This window comes from Sander vitreus, chromosome 15, assembly GCF_031162955.1.
Source record: "Sander vitreus isolate 19-12246 chromosome 15, sanVit1, whole genome shotgun sequence".
Taxonomy (NCBI): Eukaryota; Metazoa; Chordata; class Actinopteri; order Perciformes; family Percidae; genus Sander; species Sander vitreus.
The window spans coordinates 10,187,135-10,215,125 of NC_135869.1; the positions used below are offsets into that span (position 1 = coordinate 10,187,135).

General features: G+C 43.2%; 1 protein-coding gene across 1 annotated transcript; it reads right to left on the minus strand.

The window, feature by feature from the left end:
• LOC144529581 (liprin-alpha-3-like) lies at positions 1–27,974 on the minus strand. The gene is made up of 32 exons (XM_078268729.1): positions 27,810–27,974; positions 26,037–26,752; positions 20,048–20,149; positions 19,597–19,836; positions 19,455–19,514; positions 18,826–18,954; positions 18,594–18,686; positions 17,915–17,967; positions 17,722–17,815; positions 17,404–17,538; positions 16,701–16,784; positions 16,336–16,467; positions 15,232–15,294; positions 14,619–14,698; positions 13,410–13,578; positions 12,117–12,337; positions 11,244–11,481; positions 10,622–10,755; positions 10,387–10,541; positions 9,650–9,749; positions 9,468–9,549; positions 9,143–9,343; positions 7,396–7,461; positions 6,883–7,193; positions 6,670–6,739; positions 6,327–6,502; positions 5,230–5,327; positions 3,630–3,805; positions 2,206–2,274; positions 1,940–2,105; positions 603–664; positions 1–335 (listed from the first exon to the last, which is right to left on the minus strand). The coding sequence occupies exons 2-31, from the start codon at positions 26,385–26,387 to the stop codon at positions 612–614; spliced, it is 4,101 nt and encodes a 1,366-aa protein (XP_078124855.1). The 5' UTR covers positions 26,388–26,752; positions 27,810–27,974; the 3' UTR covers positions 1–335; positions 603–611.
• Between the last annotated feature and the right edge of the window lie 17 nt (positions 27,975–27,991).

Consider the following 27,991-nt stretch of genomic DNA (forward strand, 5'->3'; position numbering starts at 1 on the left):
GAGAGAGGTGGGGGGGGGGAACCCGCGCGACCAACACCGGTGTTGCCCCTTCATTAACTCCGCGGCGCAGCCGCACTGAGGGAGGAAAAGCAAAGACAGAGCGACAGGAAGCGAGAGACACAGAGAGAAAACAGCTGATCCCACTCAATCTTCCCAGTCTGATCGGAAAATGCATCCATACATTCTTCATGTCATTTTCCCCTTTATTCCTTTTGCTTCTGTTATTGCAGAATGGTCAGACCGATAGATTTATTTTTAAGTTAAATGGTTATATTCATTGCTTCTTTCCCCGTGGATCAGCGAGAGGGTTTTCTAGCCCCAATCCAGTCAGCACCCTGAGGAGAGAAACAGCATTATTCGCATGTCATTGCTTCCATGGCCTTAATTCAACTCTGCCTAAATCCCCACCAACAAAACCCACCACTTAAATACCTAAAATCCCAGGCTCAAGCCAATCCAACTCGACAAACAAATACATAAAACATCCAAGTTCAAAGAAATGTGCTCAGCACATGTGAACGGCATCTCGGAAGAGTTTTGTCTCACCACACAGATAAAACCCAACAACACTACTAGACAGTTTCATTTATGAGTGTTCTCACCTCAGCGCCTCAACAGGAGTACGTCCTCACTGAGGCAGATTCACCCCGGGCACCAGAGCTGGCTGTGTTGGAGACCGGGAAACAGACACAGACGGGTCATTATCCTAACTGCTATTCCTTAAACAGCACTGACCTTCCACAGGCATTGCTATTAAGAAGTGGAATGAGGGATAATAGGCCTTCTCTGTACTTTGAAGTGTCTGCTCCTTGTTATTGCCAGTTCCTTTGCTAAAGGAAAAAGTCATTACGTTGCATGAAAACAAACCAGTTGTCTGTGCATGTGCAGCGGCTTATATAACATGGCTGACAGTGGTGGAAGAAGTATTCAGATCCTTTACTTAAGTAAAAGTCCTAATACCACACTGTGAAAATACTCCACTACAAGTAAAAGTCCTGCAGTCAAACCTTAATCAAGTAAAAGTATGTAAGTATAATCAGCAAAATGTACTTATGTATGAAAAGTGAAAGTACTCATTGTGCAGTAAAATGTTCCCTGTCAGTGTTTTCCTATTATATCAGATGTTTCTTGATTAACATTACTGCTGCATTAATGTGTATGTTTTTACTGCTGTAGATGTTTGACGTCGTGCTAATTTGAACTCCTTAATATGCTGTTGGGTAGATTAATCTACAGCAGTGCATCATATTCTATGAGATCATCATATGTTTGTAGCGTGGCTGTCCAGTGAGAACCACGTATCTCTAAAAAGTCAACTGTTCATGGTGTCAGAAAAACAGCCGTTTCCAGCTTTGTGACGATGCATTTTCCCGCTGATCCAAGAGGCTTTTTTAAAGGTTTTATTTAGCTTAAAAAGTAGGAGAATTTTCTCAACACAAAAAAGAACACGAACACGATCAACATCAACACATCTTGAGATCTGTGGTTTTCACTGGACAGGAAGGGGATGGAAAACTGTCAACTGAAAGGAACTAAAGCTGTCAGACAAGTAAAAAATACACTACTTACCTCTGAGATGTAGTGGAGTAAGTTGCTTAAAATGGAAATACTCAAGTAAAGTACAAGTACCTTGAATTTGAACAGTACTTAAGTAAATGTGCTTAGTTACATTCCTCCACTGCTGGCTGAAAACTAATGTTTCTGTTCAAGGTTCATTTCAAACCAAGATGTTAACACCTTTATTACGTGCAGAATACCTGATCAGCTATGACAGAACTTGTGTCCTGATTCCTGTCATGCTTTTCATGTGAGTAATGCCATATAGAGTAACAGGTCTTCACATATCGTCTAAATGGAGACGCGCCTCGAGGGCTCAGAGGAGCCGGAAAAAAATGTGAATATGAGAGCGGAGGTGTCAGAGGTCACGTGTGGTACTCACCATCACTCTGAACCTTTCTCAGGGTAACGGAGGGCGTGGAGATGGCTGAGGCACGGAAGTTAGCAGGCAGGGTCTCGGCGGAGTCGGACGTCACGCCCCGAAGGTCTTTCTCTCGAAACATCTTCCTCCAGGAGGGCGAGCGGGTGAACGTCTTCGCTCCGTCCTGCTACAGAGACAGAGCGTGTGAACAGAAAGATGGCCGCTCAGACAATCCATCACTTAGTCAAATATGTACTTATTACTTCGAGATGATTTAGCATGCTGACCTCTTCAGGTCGTCTCTCGGTTCCCATGGAGATAAGGGAGTTGTACTCTTGCTCCAGGAGCTGTCTGGCCTGCAGGAGAGAGGCGACCAAGAGCTTTGAGACTCTGCAGATAGCACATTTTCTGCTGCTATTCATTAGTTTATGTTGAAATATCATGCCTGCTTCAAACCAGAACAGTTGAAACTCTAAAATATCAGGTGTGACTTGGTATTGTTAAGAGTTAAGGCATTTCAAGCCTTTATAATAGACAGCAGACAGGAGACAGGAAGCGATGAAGAGAGATGCAACAAAGGTCACCGGCGTGTTACTTTGAAAGGTTATGGACACATATAGTACATATAGAATCAAAGGGAATTTGACTTATGTATTCTACAAAAAGAACAGGGTACTTGTACATGCATGGTTAATAAATAACATTACTAACTAACTAATACAAATAATAGGTATACAAATAAATAAAGCGACAGAGCAAGATACAATAATAATGTGTCATAATAATAATAATAATAAGAAGAAGAAGAAGAAGAAGAAGAAAACATAGCGATAATTGTGTAAATTAACCTGGACATAAATGCAAGTGTTTATATAGTAACCACTGAGGTATGCTTTGAAAGAGACAACAGCACAGTGTGAATAGAGGAATTAGTTGGGTGGACAGGGTCAGAGAAATAATAGCATGAGTAATGAGATAATGTCAGAGAAATAAAGTAGTTAGCAAGTTATGTATTCTACAAAAAAACACCTACAAAACCCCCCACCTATTATCGTCAACATCGATAAAGCCCTTGCTTGACAAAAGCCATTTTTTCCCCGCTGAAGTAAATAAAGACTAATCATGATTGTGAATTGTATTCAAAAATGAAATGCTATTAAATACGCTTTTTAAACTGAAAAGAAAACCTGAAGGGGAGTAAAAAAGGCTTTGTTCTGCATGGAAAATTGTGAAATAGATTGTCAAGATATTGTTTAGCGGTAACTTAAAGTCCTCATGTTTGATCACTGTGCAGAGTGATGCACGATGCATGTGCAGAGTTTGACACTAGAAGTGTGTTTTGAAAGAGGGAAAGTTTCTCTGCCTTTACTTTAAATCTCAGAACTAGTTTGGTAGCCAATCGTGAGCCGGTACGCAACTTAGACTTAAACGAGTGTGATGAAGAAACTCGAAGCCTCCAGCTCACATTTCCAGTGAGCTTGGAGACATCTTGTGTTCAGCAGTTAGGGTTCATACCACATAACTACAATGTTGATGATTCCCCTCCGGATTCACTCTCCATTTTTGCTGTCGGCTCTCAAATATATTAAAAAAGAAAAAATGCCACACAAAAAAATATAATCTAAAAAACATGCTTGGAGGGGGTAAAAATATTTGCCCTTAAAACCAACTCTTCTCTCGCTATTGTACTTCCTCTTCATAAGTGGATTACCTGTGTGTTCTGATTGGGGATCTGCAGCAGCAGGGCCAGGTCAGTGTAGTCAAAGGTGTCGTCCAAAGCCAGGAGAGCCCCGTGGACGCCGCTCTCACGCAGGTTGTCGCCATACTCCTTCAGACCGATAGTCTGCACCCAGCACATCACACGCTCATTGGACCACACCATCACATCTGGCAGGAGAGAAGGAGAAGGTGAAGGGAGGGAGAGAAGGCATCCATCTGCAAACAGCAAGCTGTCCGTTCGCTGTTTTTTAAAAGCCAGATAAGGTTTCTGAATATTCTGCTCACTTCCTGAAGCTGGATGAAACATGCAGGCTTATTAATGGTCTTCTGAGGGGGTTAAATTACCTGTTAAGTACTGATGAGTGATCAGGAGAAATAGTGAAATCTTCCCACTTTACCGATTTATTCTCTGACATGGACTGCGCAGGTCAAGATAAACATGAGACACTCACAAAAACTCACAGATTTACTCCCTCAGGAAATTCTTCTGTGAAGAAATCAGCCAAGATGAACTGACTGTAAATGTACAACATGTGTATCCCAAGGCGAAGAGGTGGGAGAGCGAGTGGTTTGGGTTTGTCTAATGACTGAGGCTGTTGACAGTTATGTAATCGTTATAACAGCCAAATTGCACTAGAAAGCTGTGGTTTATAATCTCTTCCAAGTATGAGGAGAGGGGGAGCAATAACCAAGGGGCGGTCCAAACATCTTCCAGCAATGGGGACGACTGCAGAAATCAAAGGAAATGTTTGTTTTGTTTGCCAATATTTAAGGGATAGTTCAGATATTTTGAAGTGGGGTTTTATGAGGTACTTATCCATAGGCAGTGTGTTACAGTAGATGGCGGACGGCATTTTTGGAGAAGCAGGAATACCGACACGGGAGCTAAGCAATGTACTGCTTTACCTTGCCGTCAGACTGCCCTGTTTAAGTTTACAGGAGAGAACTAGCGAGGTAAAAATGACTGTTGGGGGAGTCTGGTGGCTTTGAAGAGAGCGATAAGAGTTATGATCATATCTGATATGTTGGTGTCTTTTAAGTCCATGTGAGCAGGGTACTTGTATGCACATGGTTCAATAAATAACATTACTAACTGATAACAGATATACAAATAAATAAAAGGGACAGAGCAAGATACAGTATTAATGTGTAATAATAATAATAATAATAATAATAAGAAGAAGAAAAACTTTGCAATTGTTGTGAATTCCTTATTGTGAGACTGTGCAGATTAAAGTGTATAGTTACCAGCTACGCGAATACGGTTGCTAATTACGTAAGTTACGCAAGAAATCATGACCCTCTCGTGTTCTTTTCATTACGGCGGTTGCCTGTACAGAAGTCAGACAATGTTAATTTGTGACTCTTTATATTTAGCTATTGTTGCATCAGATTAAGCTATTCTTAAGTTGTTTTCAGTCTTTAATGATGAGTACTAAATGTTTTCCATTCTTATGACTGGTGTTTTCTGATAGATTTTCTTAAGCGGCCGATACACATTATCCAGCTTACACAGGGTTAAAATCCCAACAGCAATAATTGTGTAAATAATTAATGAGTAATGAGATAATGGCAGTAAAACAAGAGCTCACCTTTGTTGTGGTGGACGCTCTCCTCCCTCCTCCTCTCCAGCTCCTTGCGATCGTAGTTCAGACGCTTCAGGCACATGATGCCGTAATGCAAACTGACCCTGGGAGAGGTCAAAGTGCCAGAGGGTTGGAAGCAGGTTAACTGAGAGCGTGTTTCCACTCTCACCTCTACTCAGAAAGCATTAACACAATCCAACGCCTGTGACCCTCTCAAAAGAGGGCCTGGCCTCACAACAACAGGAACTCTCCCTACACGTCTTTTAACGCCTTCATATTTCCCTTTTTTGGCTCCAAACAATCACAAAAACAATGTAATTCTGCAAGTAAACTCTTATTTTGTCTCATGTTCTGAAGGGGAATTTAAAAATGGAGTATTTAAATGCTCATATTATGCTCATTTTCAGGTTCATAATTGTATTTAGAGGTTATATCAGAATAGGTTAACATGGTTTAATTTTAAAAAAACACCATATTTTTGATGTACTACACATTGCTGCAGCTCCTAGTTTCACCCTGTGTGTTGAGCTCTCTGTTTTAGTTACAAAGTGACGCACGTTCATCACGAAGTAAAGGCTGGACTACAATAGAGCTGTTTGGAGCAGTTGGTGAACAGTGTTTTCTGTTGGAGATGGTAAGTCCCTTTGGGGTGGACTTTGGCTTTTTTCACTTTGTAAACCTATAACATGCACAAAAAAAGATATATAACACAATAAAGGAAAGGGAAAAAGCCAAAAAGCATAATATGAGCACTTTAAGGGAAATTTCACAGCTCAAAGTGTTTTCACTGTTGATCTGTTTAACTGTTTCACTGTTTTTTAAGTTCCATATGTTCTAATAACATCTCTTAAATGCAAGATCTTTCCAAAAGCCAATGAGTACTCGTGGTAAAACATCGTGATTTCAATATTGACCAAAATAATTGGGATTATGATTTTTCCCCGTAATCGAGCAGCCCTAATTTCCCTCGCCACACACAAGCACATAGTCAACAGAAAAGAATGAGAGTGAAAACACGAGAAGTGACAAAAGAGCGTGAGTTATGGCTGTGAAAAGAAAAGGAAAAAAAAGGCGGGAGCGGCCACGTCGAAGCCGAGCTCTACCTGTGGAAGCTGTCCACCATTTTCAGCTGTCCTCTCAGCTCCTTCTTGGTGAGGTGGTCCAACATGCGGGCATCCACCAGGGACTCCATGAAATAGCTGCGGTACTGTGGCAGGCCCAGGCTGGGCAGCCAGTCGTTGCCCACCCACTCATGATTCATATCGCCATAGGCCAGTATCTGGAGGGGACAACCACAGATGATCAACGCTGATTCACGCTCGGCTTCACATCTGATGGTAGCGCAAATCAGCAGCTCATGACTCACGGTTGGTTTCACTAGAGATAGAAAATGAGGACAAATATGCATCGTGTTGTGCTAATTCTGACTTGTCAGTTGATCCTTACCTGATCCCAGCTGAACTCTTTGAGCTCCTGCAGCACCGAGAGAAGAGGCAGACAGAGAGAGAGAGAGAGAGAGAGAGAGAGAGAGAGAGAGAGAGAGAGAGAGAGAGAGAGAGAGAGAGAGAGAGAGAGAGAGAGAGAGAGAGAGAGAGAGACAGAGAAACAGAGAGAGAGAGAGAGAGAGAGAGAGAGAGAGAGAGAGAGAGAGAGAGAGAGAGAGAGAGAGAGAGAGAGAGAGAGAGAGAGAGAGAGAGAGACAGAGAGAGAGAGAGAGAGAGAGAGAGAGAGAGAGAGAGAGCCGGAGAGAGTGATGTGGAGGTGGCGAGGGAAAGAGGAGCAGGGGTCAAGAGCAGGGTGGACGGATGGAGAGATGATGGAGGAGAAGCAGGTGAGGAGGGAGCAGCAGCAGCAGCAGGAAAAGAGGACAAAAGGAAGGAATAGTGTGTTAGTGAACGGGTAATTAGTTGGAAGCAGTTCACACTGAAACAGCAACCAGAGGAAGAGAAGAAGATGCTCAACACTATGTCCTGGGCACACAAAGAAAGAGATAATAAAAAGGTAGAAATTCAAAAAGAGAAACAAAGAGAGAGGAAGGGGAAGGGGAGGGAGGGGAGAGACTTGTCAACATGATTCAGACCGGACGAGATGCTTAAAATCATTCAAAAATAATAATGAAAAAAAGAAAAGAAAAAGAGGGTCAGACAGAGACAGGACAGCAGGGGCACTAACCGGAGGCTTGGTGGCTGCGTTTAGGGACTCCATCTCTGCGTGGGTCATCCACACGTTACTGGTCGACTGTGAACGAGAGGAAAAATGAAGCGGTGAGACGAAACCACATATTGCCTCGCATGCCTAAAGCCCTGACTCAACGCTTGTACATTAATGCTGCCACATTACGAGACGTCGGCCAACCACAACAGCAGACTGCTTTCTCGTCGCCATGGTGATTGGGATGAAGAAGAGGTTCAACCGGTTTACGTGAAGTGAAATCTGGTAAAATTGTGTGTGAGTGATCATTTTTTAAACATTTCATCTCATTAATATGATTCATGGTGTAAATAAATACCAAGCCAAGCAAAGGATTTGGAAAGCCAAGGCAAACCAAAACTTGGCATTTGTTCCAAACTCCCAAAATCGAGTCTTTGGTTATTTGCAACTTTATCTTTCTTGGAACAGGAAGACATTAAAACGCAGGAGCACAAACGCATGTGCGTGCAACAGTTTTAAGACATTTTTCAACATGTGGTTTGGCTTTGACACTGTGTGAGAACACAAAATTTGGGAAAGTGAGGCTTTTGTTGCCAAGTTTTGTTTTGAGGTGAAATAGGTGGAACTTTATCAGCACCAGCGCAGTTTACTGTCCTCCTATGGAAAATACACTCATATTTTTATTATCTTTGACATTTATCACATGCAGGATACGTTACATGTCCTATATTCCATTTAACAAAATCTGCTTTTCATTTGACATCATCCCTATTTCATATTATATACTGTCAATTACATTTTATTATTATTTCTGTATCCGTTTTGTAGTTTCTGCTGCAAATCTCCCAGGGATCATTAACATTTTAACTGATCTCAAAACTACAAACACCTGGTTCAGCATGTACTGTACCTCATACTGATAATATGAATGCAGCATTTGTGTATTATCAGCACAGAGTCTATGCTCAGCATGGCGAATACCTCCGGCCTTATTAAGAAGGTGTTTAAGATCTTAGCGTTCTCAAATTAAAGGCTTCTTTACCTTTGAACCTATAGAGAAGCTGCCTGGGTTATGACACAAGACCATTTGTGGATATCATTTCTCTTTTCTTTGAATCCATCCATCCATCCATCTTCGTCCGCTTATCCGGGGTCGGGTCGCGGGGGCAGCTGCTCCAGCAGGGGACCCCAAACTTCCCTTTCCCGAGCCACATTAAACAGCTCTGACTGGGGGATCCCGAGGCGTTCCCAGGCCAGGTTGGAGATATAATCCCTCCACCTAGTCCTGGGTCTTCCCCGAGGCCTCCTCCCAGCTGGACATGCCTGGAACACCTCCCTAGGGAGGCGCCCAGGGAGCATCCTTACCAGATGCCCGAACCACCTCAACTGGCTCCTTTCGACGTGAAGGAGCAGCGGCTCTACTCCGAGCTCCTCACGGATGACTGAGCTTCTCACCCTATCTCTAAGGGAGACGCCAGCCACCCTCCTGAGGAAACCCATTTCTGCCGCTTGTACCCTGGATCTTGTTCTTTCGGTCATGACCCACCCTTCATGACCATAGGTGAGGGAGGGAACGAAAACTGACCGGTTGATCGAGAGCTTTGCCTTCTGGCTCAGCTCTCTTTTCGTCACAACGGTGCGATAACTTGAATTGAATCGCCGACCAATCTCCCGCACCATTGTCCCCTTACTCGCGAACAAGACCCCAAGGTATTTGAACTCCTTCACTTTTCTTTGAATGAGAATGTTAAATGTAGTCGAGTCTCACCGAGCGGGTGCTGGCCGGGGCAGAGGGGCTTGTGAGGGACACCATCTCCTGGATGGCAAGCCGCAGTTTGAGGCGGTGAAGCGGGTTACTGATGCCGATCTCCCTCTGGATCTCTGTGTCCGACAGGTTGGCCATGATGGCGCCGCTCTTCACGTTGGCGCGACAGGCTGCGACATACCAGGCCGGCATTCCCACCCACAGCTGGAAGGAGGCAGACAACAGATTAAATAAAAGAGGACATATGAGGAAAGAATGTTAGATGGATCCAAATTGTGTTCTTTAGTTATTATCTCCCGTTCCTTAGGACTCTGTGATTGCACAGTACCTCCAACCAAGATACAACAGTGGGTCCGTCCCAGGATGCAAAGGGAAGTCCTTGGCGACATGCTTCCTCCAGTAGCTCATGCCTGATAAGAAGAGGAAGAGTTTCATATTTGGTGCCGTTCAAGAGAAAGATCAAAATATTATTCTGACAACCAAACAAAAGAGGAGACATAATTCACGAACTTCTTCTTGCTGCGGCGGTCTTTATCTGCTGGACCCAGAGTCCCAGTCTTGTTCATCCCCATTGGGTCTCCAGAGGCAATGTCTTCAGAGGGTGTAGATGCTGGAAGAGACACAGTGGGGTCAAAGGTCACAAGAATGAAAGATAATATAGAGATAGTTTCGCATTGCTAGACCTTCCTCCACAGCGCTGCGGAGGAGGGTCTGGCTAGTCCACACAGCATTCCGTGGTTGGGAGAAAAACGTGCTCTGGTTTATTGCCATTTCTTTAAACCAATCACAATCGTCATGGGCGACGCTAAGCCCCGGACAGAGCAATGGTGCCGCTGCAAAATAGCCTCGGGAAAGAACTTGTTTTGGTGGAACCTATGTACGTTCAAAAGCTGTTTTAGTCGTTCATCAGAAAACTCAGATTGGACAGATAGTCTAGCTAGCTGTCTGAATTTATCCTGCAGAGATCTGAGGAGCAGTTAACCATAGTCCTCAGAAATCCACCAGAGTTTACAAAGACACAAAGACACAAAGAAAGCAAAAGGTGACGGACATCCTGGCTTAAATGAGGGACAACTGGCGGAATTTCTGGGGAGCACCTGAACAATCCCGGAAGTGAAATGTCGTCGATATAGACTAATATAGAGATGAATACCTCGAATCAGTGAGCCAGAGCAAACATGTTTAAATGAAAATGCTGACAGCGTGGATGACTGATAAAAAGTCAGTGTTATCCTCCATCTGTTTACCGAGAGAAGCAGATCCATCCCGCCCAGGTTGGCCCATCCTTCCTTTCTCCTTCTTCCCAAAAAGCCGACCGATGGAAGACTTGATGCTTTTCTTCTTACTGGACTTGTGGAGAGAATCTTGGCTGCTGTTGGAGCTGCTGCCATCTGCCGAGAGACTGGAAAGGGACAAAGGGAAATCACTGAGGGAAAATAAAAAAGGATGGTTGTGTTTGTATTTAATGTGCGGCTTCTATACCTGCGAAACTCCCGGGGGTCGTCAAGCATCGCTCCTGGATGGGTGAGGGTCATCCTGTCCAGTCGCAGTGCACGAGGAGTGGAAGGAGGCGTTGAGTCAAGAAGAGCGAGAGAACGGTCATCGTCTTTGCTGTTCTGAAGAACGAAATGGGAAAAGAGGGATATTCAAAAACTAATATTTCATGTAGTGTGCAGCATGGATGATCAGCGACCTCAAGAGCTATTTTTCTTTTAAGCTCAATTTCTGTCCTAAGCTGTTTTTTGTTTTCCTGCTTCATCACTTGAACTATTCTGTTCTAAACTCCCACGTTAACATTATTACTTTCACAATCACCGCTGACTGCATGTTTGGTGTTTAAATCACCATCTTTTGTAATCCATCCGCCCGTTTCAGAAATGCTGGAACCAAAAGCGTGTCTGGCACCAACCGTCATACCATCCTACAAGTTATTTGAATCAACCTCACCCAACCTAACAAGCTGTTAGTTAGAATAACTGCACTCCTCTGACCCTGTCTGCATGATTTACACGACTCACTGTCTGGAGGAGCTGTTTGCATAAACAGGGAGGTGAAATACAGAGGCGAGATAAAAAAAAAAAAGGGACGGGAATAGCAGCCGTACCTGTCTATCAGTCTCGCGGGCCGGGGAGTGAGGCAGGCGAGGGGTGGAGTGTCCAGAGCTGGGGGGAGAGGGGGAGGCCAGGGTTGAAGATGTGATGGACGAGGGGATGAAGCCCCGTCCTGTGCCGTCTCTCCCCAGGGAGGACGGAGGAATGGGCGGACTGTCCAAAGCCACGCTGACCCGACTCTCGATCTCTTCGGCCCGTAACTCTGTGTTCTCCTTCTCCTCCTGGATCAGCCTGGGTTGGAAAGTGGAGGGTGAGTAGAATAAGAGGGACTGAAACATTTGGACGATATGATGAAGTTAAAATACTGTACTGGTGTGAAGTTCATGCAACACTGAACAGATCAGGATAGAGCTAAAGGAATAGTTCTTCATTTTGGAAAATAAGCACGTTCTTTTTCTTGCTGAGAGTTAGATTCAGACTCAGATTTCTGTACGATAAATATGAAGCTATGGCAAGAAGTCGGTTAGTTAGCTTAGCTTAGTTTATCCTAGAAACTGGAAACTAGCTTGCTCTGCCCAAAGTTAAAGTTAAAAATGCTGCTTACACATTGATGCACCAGTATTAACAATGTATTAATGTCAGATATAATAGTATATATCAGTCACTGGAGAACGAGTACTTTTACTTTTGGTACTTTAAATCAAATTTGCTAATAATACTTTTGTACTTTTACTTAAATAGAGATTTAAATGCAGGGCTTCTAGTTTTATCAATAATGTTCCTAATGGATCGGAGTACTTCTTCCACCACTGCAGTTTTTCTTCAAACAGTGTCAGAGAGGTGTTGATACGTATGTTTTTGAGGCTGTAGTTATGTGTTGCTGTCATCAGACGAGGTATTTCTAACATCCCTCCAAGCTTCCTTACTTGATCTCCTTATTGATGGCCTCCAGCTGTTCCTGCAGCATGATGGCCAGGGTCTGCACGTCCGTCTGTCCGCTGGGGGACAGCAGCTCTGAGCCAAATCGAGGGTCCCCGTCGTCCTCATCGTCGGAGCAGCCCACATCCAAGCCCGGCTCGAACCCGGTCCCCAGTAGAGCCCCGCTCTCCCAGTCTGGGTACTGTACACAGAGAGTACTACTGTAGTTCTTCAGTGAAAAAACAAAATGTTACATTAGTTTATGTTTTTTTTTTTTTTCATTGAAATAAGAAAGTCATAGAAGATCAGGATAAATGTAATATGAACTTGCAGGTAACGGATGCAGTTAAATAATCCAAAAATTAGACCTCATTTTGATTTTAGACTTTATTACTCAACTTCTCTCACACTTAACTAGCTTACATAAGAAATGCAAGAAAAGCTCTTCTTTTCAAGTGGAAAGAACAAAAAACTGATTTTGTTGCGAGAAAGAATGATGAGAAAATTAGGGCTTTACGACGCTTCAGATGGAACACATTTTTCCCAATTCCTGATGTAAAGGTATTAGATACAGAAGCATAGTGCTGCCACGCCTGAAAAACTAAAACCTATCAGTATCACGTTATTACGAGAAAAGTTTATTGTAATAACAAGATGTTTTACACGTTATAAGAAGATATTTTCACGTTTTAACAAGATATTTCCACATTATAACAATAAATTATCATGTGAATAATTTACTGTTATAACGTGAAACTTTTCACATTATTGATAAATGGTAGTGATTAATAGTATATTGTAATAACAAGAACATTTTCTTGTTATAACTTGATAAGTTTAAATGTTGTTAAAACGTGAAAATATCTTGTTAAAACGTGAAAATATCGTGAAATTATCTTGTTAAAACGGAAAAACATCTTGTTATTACGTGAAAATATCTTGTTATATCGTGAAAATATCTTGTTATAACGCAATGTGAAAATATCTTGTTATAACGCAACGTGAAAATATCTTGTTATAACGCAACGTGAAAATATCTTGATATATCGTGAAAATATCTTGTTAAAACATGAAAACATCTTGTTACTACCATCAACTTCACATAATAATGTTATACTGATATGTTTCTCTTTTTCAGGCGTGGCAGCACTACACTTATATGTATACACGATAATGTCGCATATTTTACCATGTTTTGTTGTTGAACAGAAAAGTAACTGTGTAACTGATGCTTCTAAGAGGAAACAATTGCAACAAGATGCAAATGGATGAGAATGAATCTGGGTTTGTTGGATTCTCACCTTGGTAGAGTCCTCTCTGGCAGAGCTCCAACGGGCCCGGTGACTTCGCCTGACCACGCCCCCAGCCGAGGCGTTACCGAAGGGATCCAGGTGAGTGGTCGAGCCTGCTGGGAGCGAACCACTCCCGTGGGAATACCTCAACTCCAGAGCGCTACCTGGCAGAGAGCGACTGGAGAGACGGGGGGAAAAAGAAGATGATGCAAGATAAGAGGAAATGGTAATTATCCCTGCAGGGTGGATAAGATTGTGGCGGAACACGGAAAAACACAAACGTAACACATCTGGTCATAACAAAACTAAAAGAATATAAAATATGAAGAAAACTGGTGATTTTAGTGCATCACATTCCCATGAACAGGTTTACAGAAGGCTACAAGTGTTGAGATGTGCAGACGACAATGTGCTAATTAGAAGTGTTGGATCATGTATGTGTGTGTGGGAACCCAGTCAATGAGTGTTTGTACATATCAACACTGTTTTTAGCCCTGTGAGAGCTCACAGTGTTCAACGCCTCCAACGTGGAGTGATTTCTCTACAATGTCTGACAAGATAAGAGACACGACACAACACTGGCGTCTTTACAGCCAGACAACGCTGGAGACTCTTCATCATGTTTAGAGTTTCACTCATAGACTGTTAATATTAATGGACAACCCATCCGGTTCGGCGAAGTGCTGCAAATGCGGAAGTGCCTTAAACCTGCATTCTATCTGAATTCCAGCAGGGGGCGACACACGCGGTTGCAAAAGGAGTTCGGTTTCTGTAGAAGTCTATGAGAAAGTGACCCACTTCTCACTTGATTTATTTATCAATATTCAATCAATATTATCAATATTTATTTATTTATTATTTATTTAATGAGTTTATGGTCTCAATCGCTAGTTTTAAGTCTTCTGCAATTCTGCATTAATTTTTTTAATTATGGTCTCGTTGATTTTAAAATCGGCGATAAAGCAGGAGGTGTTTTAGGGCGTGGCTATGATGTGATTGCCAGTGAAAGTGTGTAACGTAACGTAGAGTGTAAGCAGCTCCTCCCTCACTCCTCCCTCTCGTCTAAAATCGTCACATCCGCAACCAGGATGGCTGCGCCCGTAACGGCAAACTCGACAACAGATAGCAGATCTCAAACCAATGGATGATGTCACACATGCGCTGTCCATACAGTACAGTCTATAGTTTCACTCTTTCTGTGTCTAAACAGTAACAAACCTGGAATAAGAGCCCCCGGGCCTCGCTCTCAGCTGATCTAACTCCAGCTGAATCCGCTCCAGCTCCGCTATCAGCTGGTCCTGAGGGTGGGAAACAGACAGAGTTGGCGGGAAAAAAAACACATATGTCTACTAGCTTTAACTAGAGATGTTCCGATACCAGCAATGGAAAAGCCTCCGATATTGCCTAAAATGCAGGTATCGCAAAGTACTTGAGTTTATGCACCGATCCCATACAACAAAATTTAGCCCAGAAGAAAATCTACTTTTAGTAGTTTATTCATGTTCTTTGTTTCCGTTACGACTGACTGCCAAACTGGATTTTAAAAGAAAGTTCTGTGGCATTTATTGTTTGTGTTTGTTCATGTTTCACAAAGAGTTTAACAACAAAGATAGCAATCATATCACATTCATACAGGGATAGTAGTATACTGCTGTTAAAACATAATAATATATACATAAATATATGTATTTTTTTTACACACTGGTATCTGATGGGTACGCGGCATCTGCCGATACGCAAGTTCAGGTATCGGAATCGGTATGGGGAAGGAAAAAATGGTACCAGAACATCTTTAGCTTTAACTAAGAGTGAAGCTGAGAGGCACAGGCACCTTGTTTGCCAAGAGATCATCCTGGAGTTTCTTCATGTTGGATAGTTCCTCAGACAGGGCATTCTGGAGGTGGAAGAATGAGAAGTTTATTACTGGAAAATAACAGTATATTCTGAATGAGAAACTGGACAGCAGGGTTAGTGAAGTGGTCTTACAGTGGGATTATACACAGGAGAACTGGGAAACACCCAGAAATCCTGTAAGAGGACATCAGTTACCTACACACAGCACTGCAATGTTTAATAAGCCAGCCAGTTTTCGGTTTTTAACCCAGACTGTTCAAATGGAACAGAGTGGTTTAAGCCTAGTTTCACCCATATGTTATGTCCCTGTGCCTTCAAAATTAGGTTTTCCTGCTGCAAATAGACACTAATCTCTGTGATTTACAGTAAACATGCTCCTTTTGAGATGCTGACTGCTCAGAAAATGCTTCCGGTAAATACAAGAGAAAGAAAATAGGTGGAAGTTGTTAATAAAGTGTAGGAAGTAGGTAAAGAAAAAAATGGAACCAGCGATGAGATTAATAATTATTATTATTATTATTATCATAGCATTAATGTGTAAGTAGCATTTTTACAGTTGGTCAAGGTGGAACTTATTCTAAATATTTGACATACTGCTGGGAAGTTTAATCTGTATTGATGCATTAGATTGTATAATGTGATTATATGTTTTGTATTTAAAGCAACTATACTGTAGCTGTCAGACTAATGCAGTGCAGTAAAAAGTACAACACTTCCCTCTGAAATATAGTGGAGTAGAAGTATAAAGTAGTCTGAAATGGAAATACTCAAGTCTAGTAAAAGTACCTCGAACCTGTACTTAAGTACTGTACTTAAAGTAAGTAAAGTTACTTTCCACCACTGTTCTGGATGTAGGATTCACAGCTGCTCTGAGACACTTTGGGAATTCACTTCCTGGAGGGCAGGGAGGTGCTGCCAGGTGAACATACCTGACACCGAGAGTTTATTTTGGGTTAAAGAGATGCACCTTTAGGGTCTTGATTGGGAGGGGGGGATTGAGACATTTTCTGTTGCAGATTTAGGAGGTCTAGATCAAAATGAAGAGAGGCTGTGATTTGTGGTTTGAGTCTGAGCAGGTCACCTTTTCTTCCAGGGCGGCCATCCTCTCCTTCAGATGGAGCTGCAGCCGCTCGTTGGACTCAGAGAGCAGCTTGTCCACCGTGTCGGAGAGACGCTTGTTGTGTTCATCGTTCATCCTCTCCCTCTGCCTCGCCTGAGGGGGAGAGAGCGAGAAGAAAAAAAATCAAGTGTGAGGAAGGGGGGGGAGTTAAGAACAAGCATTCTGCTTGACTGAGAGTGAGAGGCAAAGATTTCTATCTGAATGTGGACGGTTAAATAGATGGTTTAGTGTGCCTTTGTAAGGGCTGACAAAAGGAACGGCATTAAAGAGGGGGAGGATGAAAACAGAGGAGGAGAAAGAGAGATGGAAAAGCAAGCATGACTCACCCTCTGTAGCTCCTGGTTCTTCTCCTCCAGTTGCGCCTCCATCTGTCGCAGTCGCTCTTCAAAGTTACCATGACGCTCCTCTGCCTGAGTGATTGGAGAGGAAGGAAGAGGTTAGAGCCTAATACAAATTAACACAAAGGAAACAGCTTGTTGACCGAGTTTACCAATTAGTTACATGCCTGTACAGATCACAGCGTAACAAAACACTTTGTTTGCTTGTGTCCATTCATCTTATCCTTCCGAGGAAGTCATCTTGGCTGAACATGCAATAAGTAAGTGTAGCCATTGAATAGGTTTGGCTACCTGGAGGAGAGTGAATTAAGTTATTTTTTGGCATTGAGTGAGTATTGTGTTTACAGGAATGCTGGAGGTTAACATTCAAGCAATTAAATCAGTCAGTCATGAAGAATTTATGCGCATGCAGTTCTTGACATGTTGAGCGCCCAAGGATCAAATAGCTGAGCTGGCTGTGTGTCATGAGCTGGCTTTCATCTTCAGATCGTTTGATTATGAATTACTGGCACCGCTTGATGAAAACAATTGGTATTCATCAAGTCATTTGATATCTTGTGTTCCGATTCACTCACACACACTCACACACACACACACACACACACACACACACACACACGTGCACACACATGTGCACACACACACACACACACACACACACACACACACACACACACACACACACACACACCTTGTTGAGTGCTGCCACTCTCTGTGCAAGCTGGGCCTCGATCTCAGGTAGTGTCTCGGCCCTCTGCAGAGTTTGCTGCAGCTTCTGTTTGGCATCATCCAGACGCTCCTGGAGCTGCCGGTTCTTCTCCTCGCTCTGTAAGAAAACAAGGATGAGAGGGAGTGGAGGTGAAACTCGGAGCGCAAGATTGCTGAGGGCCGCAGACATCATTAAAGCCACCGGGGGAGAAAAAGAAAATACATTAATGGCACGCTCTGTGTGCCAACGTGAAACGTGGCCAAGATGCGAGTCAACAGCAGAAGCATGGACTTCCCCCACCTGTCTGTAGAGCGAGTCTTTGCTGGCCAACTCGTTCTCCAGTTTATCTTTTGTGTCGTGGAGAGACGTCGCCTCCCTCTGGGCACTCAGGTACCTGCATAATGGAACAAAAGCGGCAGACAGACGGAGCAGTGAGCGGAGCACGCTTGGGGAAGAAGGTAATGAGAGTTCACGGAAGGACAGAAACACAAACCTGCGTTCTAACGTGGTGATTCTCTCTTCCATGTCTTCCCTTTGACAGAGTGCCTGGAAGAATTAAAGTGAAGAAAACATTGTTGAGTGTATGTAAAGATTCGGATGTAGAAATAGAAATCGAAGAAGACCAGACAGAGAAAGTGGGATCAGGCAAATGTCAAGTTTACAAGTAGGTGTTGATCAAAGGGAATTCACTGGGCTCGAACAGCTATTAGCTGAAGAATGATAATGACTGGTTAATAGTTGGTGTTGACAGCTTTCAGAAGCACCCACTTATGCAGTTGCACAAGTCAAAGAGAGACAGAGAGGGGAGAGCAGGGGGGAGACAGTGGGAAGATAAAAGAACAGCGAGTGAGGAGAAGCAGTTAGACCGGGGGTAGACATAAAGGGAAGAAGGTTTGCTGAGTAAACTGTTTTCGACTAGCTCTCGTTTGAAAATGCCCCCCACACACCTTTCAAACAGCTACATTGACTGATTACCGATGGCACTGTCACCATGGCTACAGGGTAGAGGCTCTGGTGCGTACAGTAACAGCTGCCAAGTAGGCAAATGGCTTTGTTACCATAGCAAACTGGTAAATATTTCTGTGAGTATGAGCAAAATAGATTCTTTGTGCCACTGTGACAGACACACATAGTGGTGGTTTATTGTCTGTCAACAGCTCGGCGAGTCTCACCTCTTTCACATCCCTCTGTAGTTTCTGGTTGGCCACCTCCGATCGGGCCAGCTCCCTCCTGGCGGACGTCAGCTGCTCCTCGATCTCCCCGACCTGACGGGAAGCCAGAGTGTGGGGATACAAGGCTGAGCGAGCACACGTCATTTTCTGTTTGTTAGCATCTCCTGGCTTGTGATATTTGGTTTGTTTTGGAGTAAGCACTAGACCATAAGACTGCCTCCGAATCGGGTACCTGTCTACACATGAGGGCCAGTCTCTCTTTCAGCTGTCCCAGCTCGGACCTCTGTCGCTCTATCTCGCCCTCTCGCTGCCTGTCGATGTCTGCGTCATCCAGGATGGAGGAAGGTCCGTTGGGAAGCTTCTGAATGAAGAGAAAAGATTTCCTTAAATTAATGGTAGGGGCTGCACGAAATGAGGAAGACATCTAATTGAGTGATTTTGCGATTGCTTTATAGTTCCCGATAACGGATGGAATGTTCATTTTGGTATCATTATTCTCATTTTCATTGAAAAATATTAAAATTCACATGATTATAATGTGATTTTAGCGAGGATCTAGTCTGTAGGATATGATTTGTAGGCTGGGACGTCTCTGCAGCAACACAATACTTAATTCAGAATGGTTTGACACATTAGCATGCTGATGGTTAGCATTCATCTCAAAGCACCGCTATGTCTACAGCCTCAGAGACCTCTTGATGTTACTTTACACTGACTCTTTTCTCATGTTAGGTAGGTGGGAAGTTCACCTTTCTGGGTTTCTACTGTCACTCTGATAGCACTACAGGTCCATCATGGATGTCAAAGTTCTTTATGAGGCATTTACATTTCTGAAATTGTATAAGAAATGCATCCCATTACCTCTTTACCGTTGTCTAGTCCCTGCTGCCGTCGCTTGATTTGTTCCCTTAAAGACAGAACCTGAAACAATGCAGAGGAGAAAGGTCAGGAGAGACTCATTCACTGACACCTGTGAGAAACAAGCACCGAAACGTGGACCCACCTCTTGAGAGGAGGACTGCAGCTCTTCCTCCAGGGACGCCACTCGCTCCAAAGCCACCCGGAGCCTTTCCCTGACCTTCTCATCCAGAGCTTTGTGGTGCTCAAACAGGGACTTGAGGGCTTTTAGGACCTCCACCTCGCTGGAGACCCCGGCTGGGGACTGGGCCTGCCTCTTCACCACGGTCATCCTTAGGCTGCGCTCATGACGGGACACCAGGCACTCCAGATGTTCCAGCAGCAGCTGGAAACACATGTGGTTCACATACTGTACAATAAAGCCTCCCCACGGTGCACCTCGTATCGGTTATAAACGGTCTCAGATGATTAGAGTTCACATTTCGCTGGGAATTCTTTCAGAACAGATACAAACTCATGCCAAAAGAATCAGACCAGAACTTTAATTAACCAAATAACAAAAGAAGATAATGTTAAACAGACATAAGTGTACTGACTCGTGTGTTGTTCCTCTCTGCCTTCAGCTCGGCTATCTCCTCCTCTCTCTCCAGCAGCTGTTCCCGGCAGAGGTTCAGCTCTTTGGTCAGCACTGCAAACTCCTGCAGGGTCACAAGAGGGAGCTGTTATTGACTCCATGCTGCTGCATGAGGTCAGGATCACACACACTCCGCAAACTGTAGCAACACATTATTTTAGAATAGTCTATATCCTTTACGTTCCACTTCCGGGATTGCTCCGTTGCCGTTGTGTTGGCATTCTAAACTCTGGTGGATTCATGAGGACTATGGTTAACTGCTCCTCAGATCTCTGCAGGGTAAATCCAGACAGCTAGCTAGACTATCTGTCCAATCTGAGTTTTCTGTTGCACGACTAAAACAACCTTTGAACATACACACGTTCCACCGAAACAAGTTCCTTTTCGAGGCTATTTTGCCGCGAGCACCGCCCAAGACGATTGTGATTGGTTTAAAGAAATGCCAATAAAACAGAGCACGTTTTTCTCCCATCCTGGATTTCTGTGTGGACTCGCCAGACCCTGGGTCTGGCAAAGTGAGACTATTTTAGAATGAAGCGCTGTTCTTTCTCACTTTCCCCAAACCTGCTGTGGCTAGAGAATAGGGCTCAACGATCTGGGGAAAAAAATCAAATTTCTGCCAAATATTACGATTCCGATTCGATGTGCGATTTAAAAAAAAATGTTTAGCTGAAGTGTGTAACAGATAAAACCAGCAATACGTGTTTTTCTTTTAATAAACATGGAACATTGAACAGTAACACACAGAGCATTCACACAAAAGCTAAAGTTATAATAATAAAACACAATTCCAATAGAAAATATCAGTACTCTCCTGTAAACTGAAATGTCTGATCTGCCTCAGTTTAATAGCAGCATTTACATATGGTACCTTCTATCATGTCAAATAAAGAAATAAAAAATAAAATCCCCTGAAAATATGACATTTCTGTAAACAATCTGTGATATGTAACATTATTCCAGCATTAGGAATAAAAAATGCTAAACCAAATGTTACAATAAACATTTGACTAAATATTGCACATTCGATTAATCGCAATCTTCACGATCTAAACGAATCCCCTTCTCTTAAATCTCGATTTGAAAAGGATTAATGGTTCAGCCCTACTAGGGAGTGAAGTTTTCCAGGTCCTATGGCTTATGGCTGTGTTGCATTGAATCTGCACTGTCAGTAAAACATTTTTATTCTGTTGCTCTGTTGCTTCCTTAATGGATTACTGCCTCGTATGACTGATAAATGTTGAGTCAGAGGGTCTGAAACCAACAAATGAAAATCAGTCAACACATTGTTTTCCCCAAACTCTATGGTACCATCTCAGCATGAGGTTACCTCTTCTGACTCTGGCCAGTTATCCCAAAGAACCATATACTATTAAACATAAGAACAAAGAAAAAAACTGCAAACGTTTAATGTGTACTGCCAATATTTTCCGTTAACCCACACAGCACACTTAATTACAGTGAACAATTGGACAAATGTTGATTTCATTAGCAAACTCACACAATCAACCTCACAGAATTTAACATGCACAGACAGGCAGCTATGGCTGAAAGAGGAAACCGCTCCACACAGCACATACAGTATAATCTTTGCCATATCTACCACAGCGCTCACAGTTAATGGCCACTGGGAGTCTTAAACCAGGCCTCGATGTAAAATATAACAACCAGCTTTATTGCACGTGTTGCACCTGAAATTGGTTTAATTGCTCAATAACCAGGACTGGCTGTGCATATGCCTGTCATTAAAACAAATGCCTGGAGCTTAAACAAGCATGAGAGAAGCTGGAATGAGGCCAGCGCAGTATAATGTCTAATATTTCCAACTGACAGCAGTGTCCAGTTGAATTGTTGTGATTTTGTGTAATTTAATCCGATTATGTATAATGGGAGGTTAGCTACATGATAGTTATGAAGAAATATCTGTTGCCTTTAGTCAAACTAAACGGTATCTATGACAACAAATCAACAAAGAGAGGATGAGCGACGTCATAAAGCACTTTCAGCAGAACTTTCAGCAGAGATGTCTTAGTTTCTGTCATCACAACCCTCCACTAGAGCTGTGACAATTCCAAATGTTGCTGCACAATTCATTGTCTCAGAAATAATTGCGATTTACAATAGAATTAGAATAGAATAGTCTCTCAGTCAAATTTAAAAATATTTATTTATGTATTATTTTTTTTAAACAAATTAAAGTTATGAATGAATTCCAGGATACGCCTTTTGGTTATATCACTGTTATGTGACCCAGATAATGTAATAACACAAGTACACAGCCTATGAAGTAAACTACACCTCTTTATTATCAAAAATCCAGCTGTAACCTCCACTGAACACATTATGCACACATACTATAGCATGAGCACTCGTCCATGCACTGATTGTCCACTCTGCTCATGTGTGATGGCGACGTGATGATGCACACACGACACTGTCCTCGACCACGTGTGCGTGCGCCGAATCGTGTTTAAAAAAAAAAAAAAATGCAAACAAGACATTTAAGGGCACCGATGCATGCTGCTGTTATCTTTGCTCGGTGTTAACACTGATCAGTTCACCCACACGGCAGCAAACAAGTGCCTTACCTCACACCCTCTCCCAGCCAAAATGTGTTTAAAAAGTACAGCATGTACAGTCTGTAACAAGGTTTTAGGCTCATGAGCTGACTGGGAGGATGAGGGGGAAAAAAACGTGAAAGGAAGAAGCTTATTTAAAAAGATGGAAGTAGGAGGAAATGCTGTGTACAGATGGCATGTTCTGGGCCTAAAGGATATCATATTTCTGTGATTATTTCATGTAAAAAATGGAGTGCAAGAGATGGACCGCAGGTACCAATCACTTTCTAGATTCCTCTGTCTCTTTCGGGCGCCGTCATTTTGGTCGATGCAAATCATTCTGCTCTGGCATTCCCCTCTTTTACTCTCTCCCATCTCTGCCACGCTCCCCCTTCATCCATTTCAATCTCCCCCTGTCATGATACACCACATCTAAAACAGACTCTAGAAGCCACCTCATTAGCATGCAGCAATATGCAAATGGCCTTGATTTGTTAGTCTCTGTGTGTTTCATATCACCAGGTTTTTTTCTGTGTGTGTGTGTGTGTGTGTGTGTGTGTGTGTGTGTGTGCCATGTTGTCACTCTCTCCATCCTCTCTCCTATTTTTCTCTCTTGGCAACGTCGAACACAGGCAAACTCTGTGAACTCATCTACTGTAGAATGTTTCATAGCCCTCCATGTGTCCCTTTGGCTGTATGTGTGTGTGTGTGTGTGTGTGTGTGTGTGTGTGTGTGTGTGTGTGTGTGTGTGTGTGTGTGTGTGTGTGTGTGTGTGTGTGTGTGTGTGTTTCTGTAGATGTGTGCACCATATTGATCTCCTCTCAGTGAGGTAATATGGCCCTTTAATGTCCAGTCACTGTTAGAATGTGCAGCGCCGCTACATCTGTTATTTCATTTTGATCGTTCAGGCGTTGCGCCATAGAGAAATAGTGCACTAACAATGAGGGAGGCATCAACGCCGCCCAAGGCATCCTACAATGACTCCTGCCTGAAAATAGAGATGGAGCCCTTGTATGTTGAGTGGAATTACAAAATGATTAGCTCTCGGGCACTGGGATGTGGGAGAATATAATAAATGGCTCCTGCACTACAGGGGCAAATGCAACATTGTGCAATCATCAGTTTGTACCTCTCCCATCACATTCTAATCACAAAGTATCCAAAAATGATAACAATCTTTGTTTAACAGCTCTTACCGCTGCTCTGAAAGTATTTCCACAATCCTCAAAGGCTCTTCTAACATCCTGGATGAAAAAATATTCCAACAGCTGAACGATAAATACGATTTTTAGCTCATTTCTCACGTTGTGACTGCATTTCCTAAATGACATATCTCCTTGCTCAATTTGTACAACTGAAACAGAAGAACCTGTCCAACAGCAGAAAGATCGAGATAGCCATGTCTTTCAGAAAATCAGATGAGCTCTGAATACAAACAGTAATACAAAGGGGCACAAACTGGGGCTACGTTTTAAGCAGCTTGTTTAAATATACATTAAAAACAACATACCAACTACACTCAGTAGTCATGGTTACTGACTGATCATCCAGCATAATTATGTAAAGAATTGTACTACAGTTAAGTACAGTTTTGAGGTATCGTTACTTAAGTATTTCTATTTGGGGACTCTGGTTGTAGTTACTTTGCAGAATAAAATCTTATAGAGCTCATTAACTAACCACTGTTATTTCTCTTGACGACTTTACACTACAGCCTTATTTTAATGTCATATTTGTAGCATCATCTAAAGAGCTTTAATGCAAGAAAAGAAAGAATGATGTTAATGTCGGACATTTGACTGTTGCTGTACTTTAAACTCCGCAGCAGAACAATGAAGGAGTCAGACTCAGCGCCACCTGGAGAGGCTACAACATTATAACCCTGCTAACAGGTTAGCATCAATAATTCAACACTGTGAAAGGAACCATTTTCACTACCAGTACTTTTGATACAGAACAAGATTATACTTTGAATGCAGGATATCTACTTGTGATGGAGTATTTTATTTTTTTTTACCATTTTGATTTTGGTGTTTTTACATACACTAAGGTCTTTATTTTAGTACTCGTCCAACTCTGCTGCTCACAACGATGAATCTTCAAGTTCAAGTTCTTTTTGTATTCTTTTTTTCTTTTACTGCATTTAGATGTTCGTTTAAAATAACAACAAAACAACAAAAATAGCATCATTTGGAACTACCATACATATACTGTTAATATGATTGCTACATTTTCTTTTTTTAGATGACTTGAGTGCACTTGTCGGCTGATTTAAAATATCGAACTAGGCTGTCAACAACCATGTCTCACTCACTACCACTATGCAGTAACACTGATGCTCTGTCTAAGTGCTGAAACATGTACCTTTGTTGCTGCTATAAAGCATATATATATTATATATTATGTGAATGTACACCATTTTCTTAGTTGGTACCTAAAAGGTAAAATATTTGAGCTGAGCATGCCTGTTTTCCCCTTTTCATAATAACATGCCTAACTTCATTATATTATATTATATTGTATGCACATCCCCAATTTAATTTAGTACCTGATTTTAAAGGTGCAGTTCACCCTAACTACACACCCACGTGTCAACACTCCACTGAAGTCAGCATACATACCCACAAAACATACAGCAAATACTTACCAATACTTCCATCTGAACGGTCACCCAAAGCTAACAGCTAATAGTATATTTCCGGCTCTAATGAAAGCATAAAATACCAAGCAACTTTCTTAAAACAGCTTCTTAACAAAACATTGCATGTTTTGTAAATATACAAATAAAAAAACGTGTCCAGGTATCCAATATTCACTGAATCAGCTCCTCTATTTTCCTCAATGATAATGCTTCAGTCATGCGTGCAGCGCAATGTATCCCAGCATGCTACTGTAGGATGTGCATGATGCGTCTGTCAGCACTTTGAGTAACAAACGGAGATAATGAGGGAAATATTGCACTTGTACTCAATCCACCATGCACTGCATTTGGATACAAAATCTAAAAGACATTTTACTCTGACTGAGTCTTAATTATGGGGGTGAAGTGTTTCTTTAAGTCAAACATGCAGAGTAAAAACTGAATGCACATATACTGAACTTGTCTACAGCCTTACATGCAATAGCATTTCAAGCCAGTTGCACAGATACCTTTTTGATGAAACCTTCCTTCATTCACACCTCCAACTGGACATTGACAAGGCAACACTAAAATATGACCTGTTCCAAATTTAGGTATATAGTGCAATAATAATAAGGCTGGATTATAAGCAGTAAAGCTGAGAGATGTGCCGTACAGTACAGTACTGAAACAGCATTATGTGATATCCAAACTGGTGAGATTGTTTGCGGTGTGTGAGCAGCTCCACCTCCTGACCCCCTGAGTCATCGTACCTGTGGCAGGGCGATGGACAGCTGCCTCTGGAGTGACTCCTTCTCGTGGCCCAGATCTCTGAGGCGTAGGTGTGCTGTCCCCAGACTGTCCTGGGTCTCTCTCAGGCTCTCCAGCAGCCTCTCCCTCTCCGTCAGCATGTTCACCATCAGCGACTCCAGGTTGCCAGTGCTGCCCCCCTCATCGCTGCCGCCACCACTACCGGCACTACCGCGGGAATCCCTGCTGCCGTAGCCGCCGATGCTTCCAATCCCTCCGCCCGCCCCTCCTCCGACCCCCGCCGGGGAAGACGAGCCGCCTCCTCCGCCGCTGCGCCCGTCCTCCGAGATGGTGGGCATCACCTCGCACATCATCTTGAGGCCTGGGTGTGAGAGGCGTTATCTGAGAGGCTGTCTAGGACACTTGAGCACAGCGTCTGAGGAGCCACTGACTCGTCATGAAACGGCCAACAGCTGCTTCGTTGGTTAGGGGGAATTTCCTCGCAAGCCAATTGGGTGGCAGGCAAAGAGGCAAGTGCAGGGGGTGAGACCAACAGGGCAGCTCTGTGAATGTGCACGTGAGAGAAAAGTGTGGTTTTTGGGGATACAATGTAGGGTGACAGGTGCTGAGGGTCTGGTGGAAGGGTGGGGTGGGGGTGCAGGGGTAAGAGGGAGAAGTGCAGGTTTGGTGGATGACCTCTGACCCCCCGGCCCAGGCTTCACTGAGATGAGAGATGAACCTGCAAAGAGAAGAAGAAAAAAAGGGAGAGGATATTTTTAGGCAAATGTGAGTTAAATCTGATATTACAAAAATAATGGAGGGACACAAGATGATGATAGAAATATAATAAAGACTGTATTTCCCACCAGGTTGTCTCATAACATAACACATATATGATCCATCCTGACACACACACACACACACACACACACACACACACACGCATACCTTTCTCAGGCGTTTCTCCAGACCTCAAAGAAAGAAAGAATAGCCATTGCTATTGCAGCAGCGTTCTCTCTCTCTCTTCCACTGACTGGCATCGCGATACTCAACGTATTGGCTAATTCACCCATCAGTGCATGTCTTGGCTCTATGTAGCCGAACGTCCATAGTCATAATGGTGAAAATGAATGCGGATGATAAACGGAAATGAGTCGTGAATGGTACCTTTCCCTCAGCAGTCGTTACGGAAACACAGAACAATTATCAGGCCTGTAGGTAGCAGAAAGATGCGGCGCTGTTTCATACATTCATGTGAGAAAAAAGGGTGTCATCATGAATTGTAATTACGTGCGGAAATGGGTTCCTTTCTACGGCTCCGGAACCCATCTGTAGAAATACTCTGGGTGATTCAGGAGGCTTATTATCCTCAGGGTGTCAGGACGGGAAATGAATTGCCGTCTTAACATAATAAATGACCTAAATAGGCGAAACACATGCATTTAATGCATGTAGGGCTGTGCAGGATATATAGCCTCACACCGGCATCATGGCAGGAGGTGCCAATCATGCTGTAAATGATGTAGGCCTAATTAACACATTCAATCAGAAGATATCATTCAATTGGATTATTTTTAGTGCTGTGATAAACCTAAACGTCGGAAAACGGAGCGCCGCCTTGGCTTTATTCCGACTGCAAGGCGTCTATTTCCTATCAACACCCCACTGCCCCCCTCCCCGCACCACCCCACTCCCCCCACCCATAAAAACAGCTGGACGGTCGAACGCACAGCTAGATCTGTGTACCGAACATCACGGTGGATTTCAGCCGCCACCAACGGGTTTGTGTGTCTTACCCTCTCCATGGTCGACAGAGAAAGGAAGTAAAGGCGCATCGTTGCCCGGCTCACTCCATCAGAGCACCTGAGAGACGGAGGCTGCAGCTTCTCCCCGTTCCAGCCCGGTTACCAGCCTGCCCCATCCCCTCCCTCTCTCAGCTGAGGGAGCGACGGTTCGGCTCAGCCGCGGCGCCAAGCAA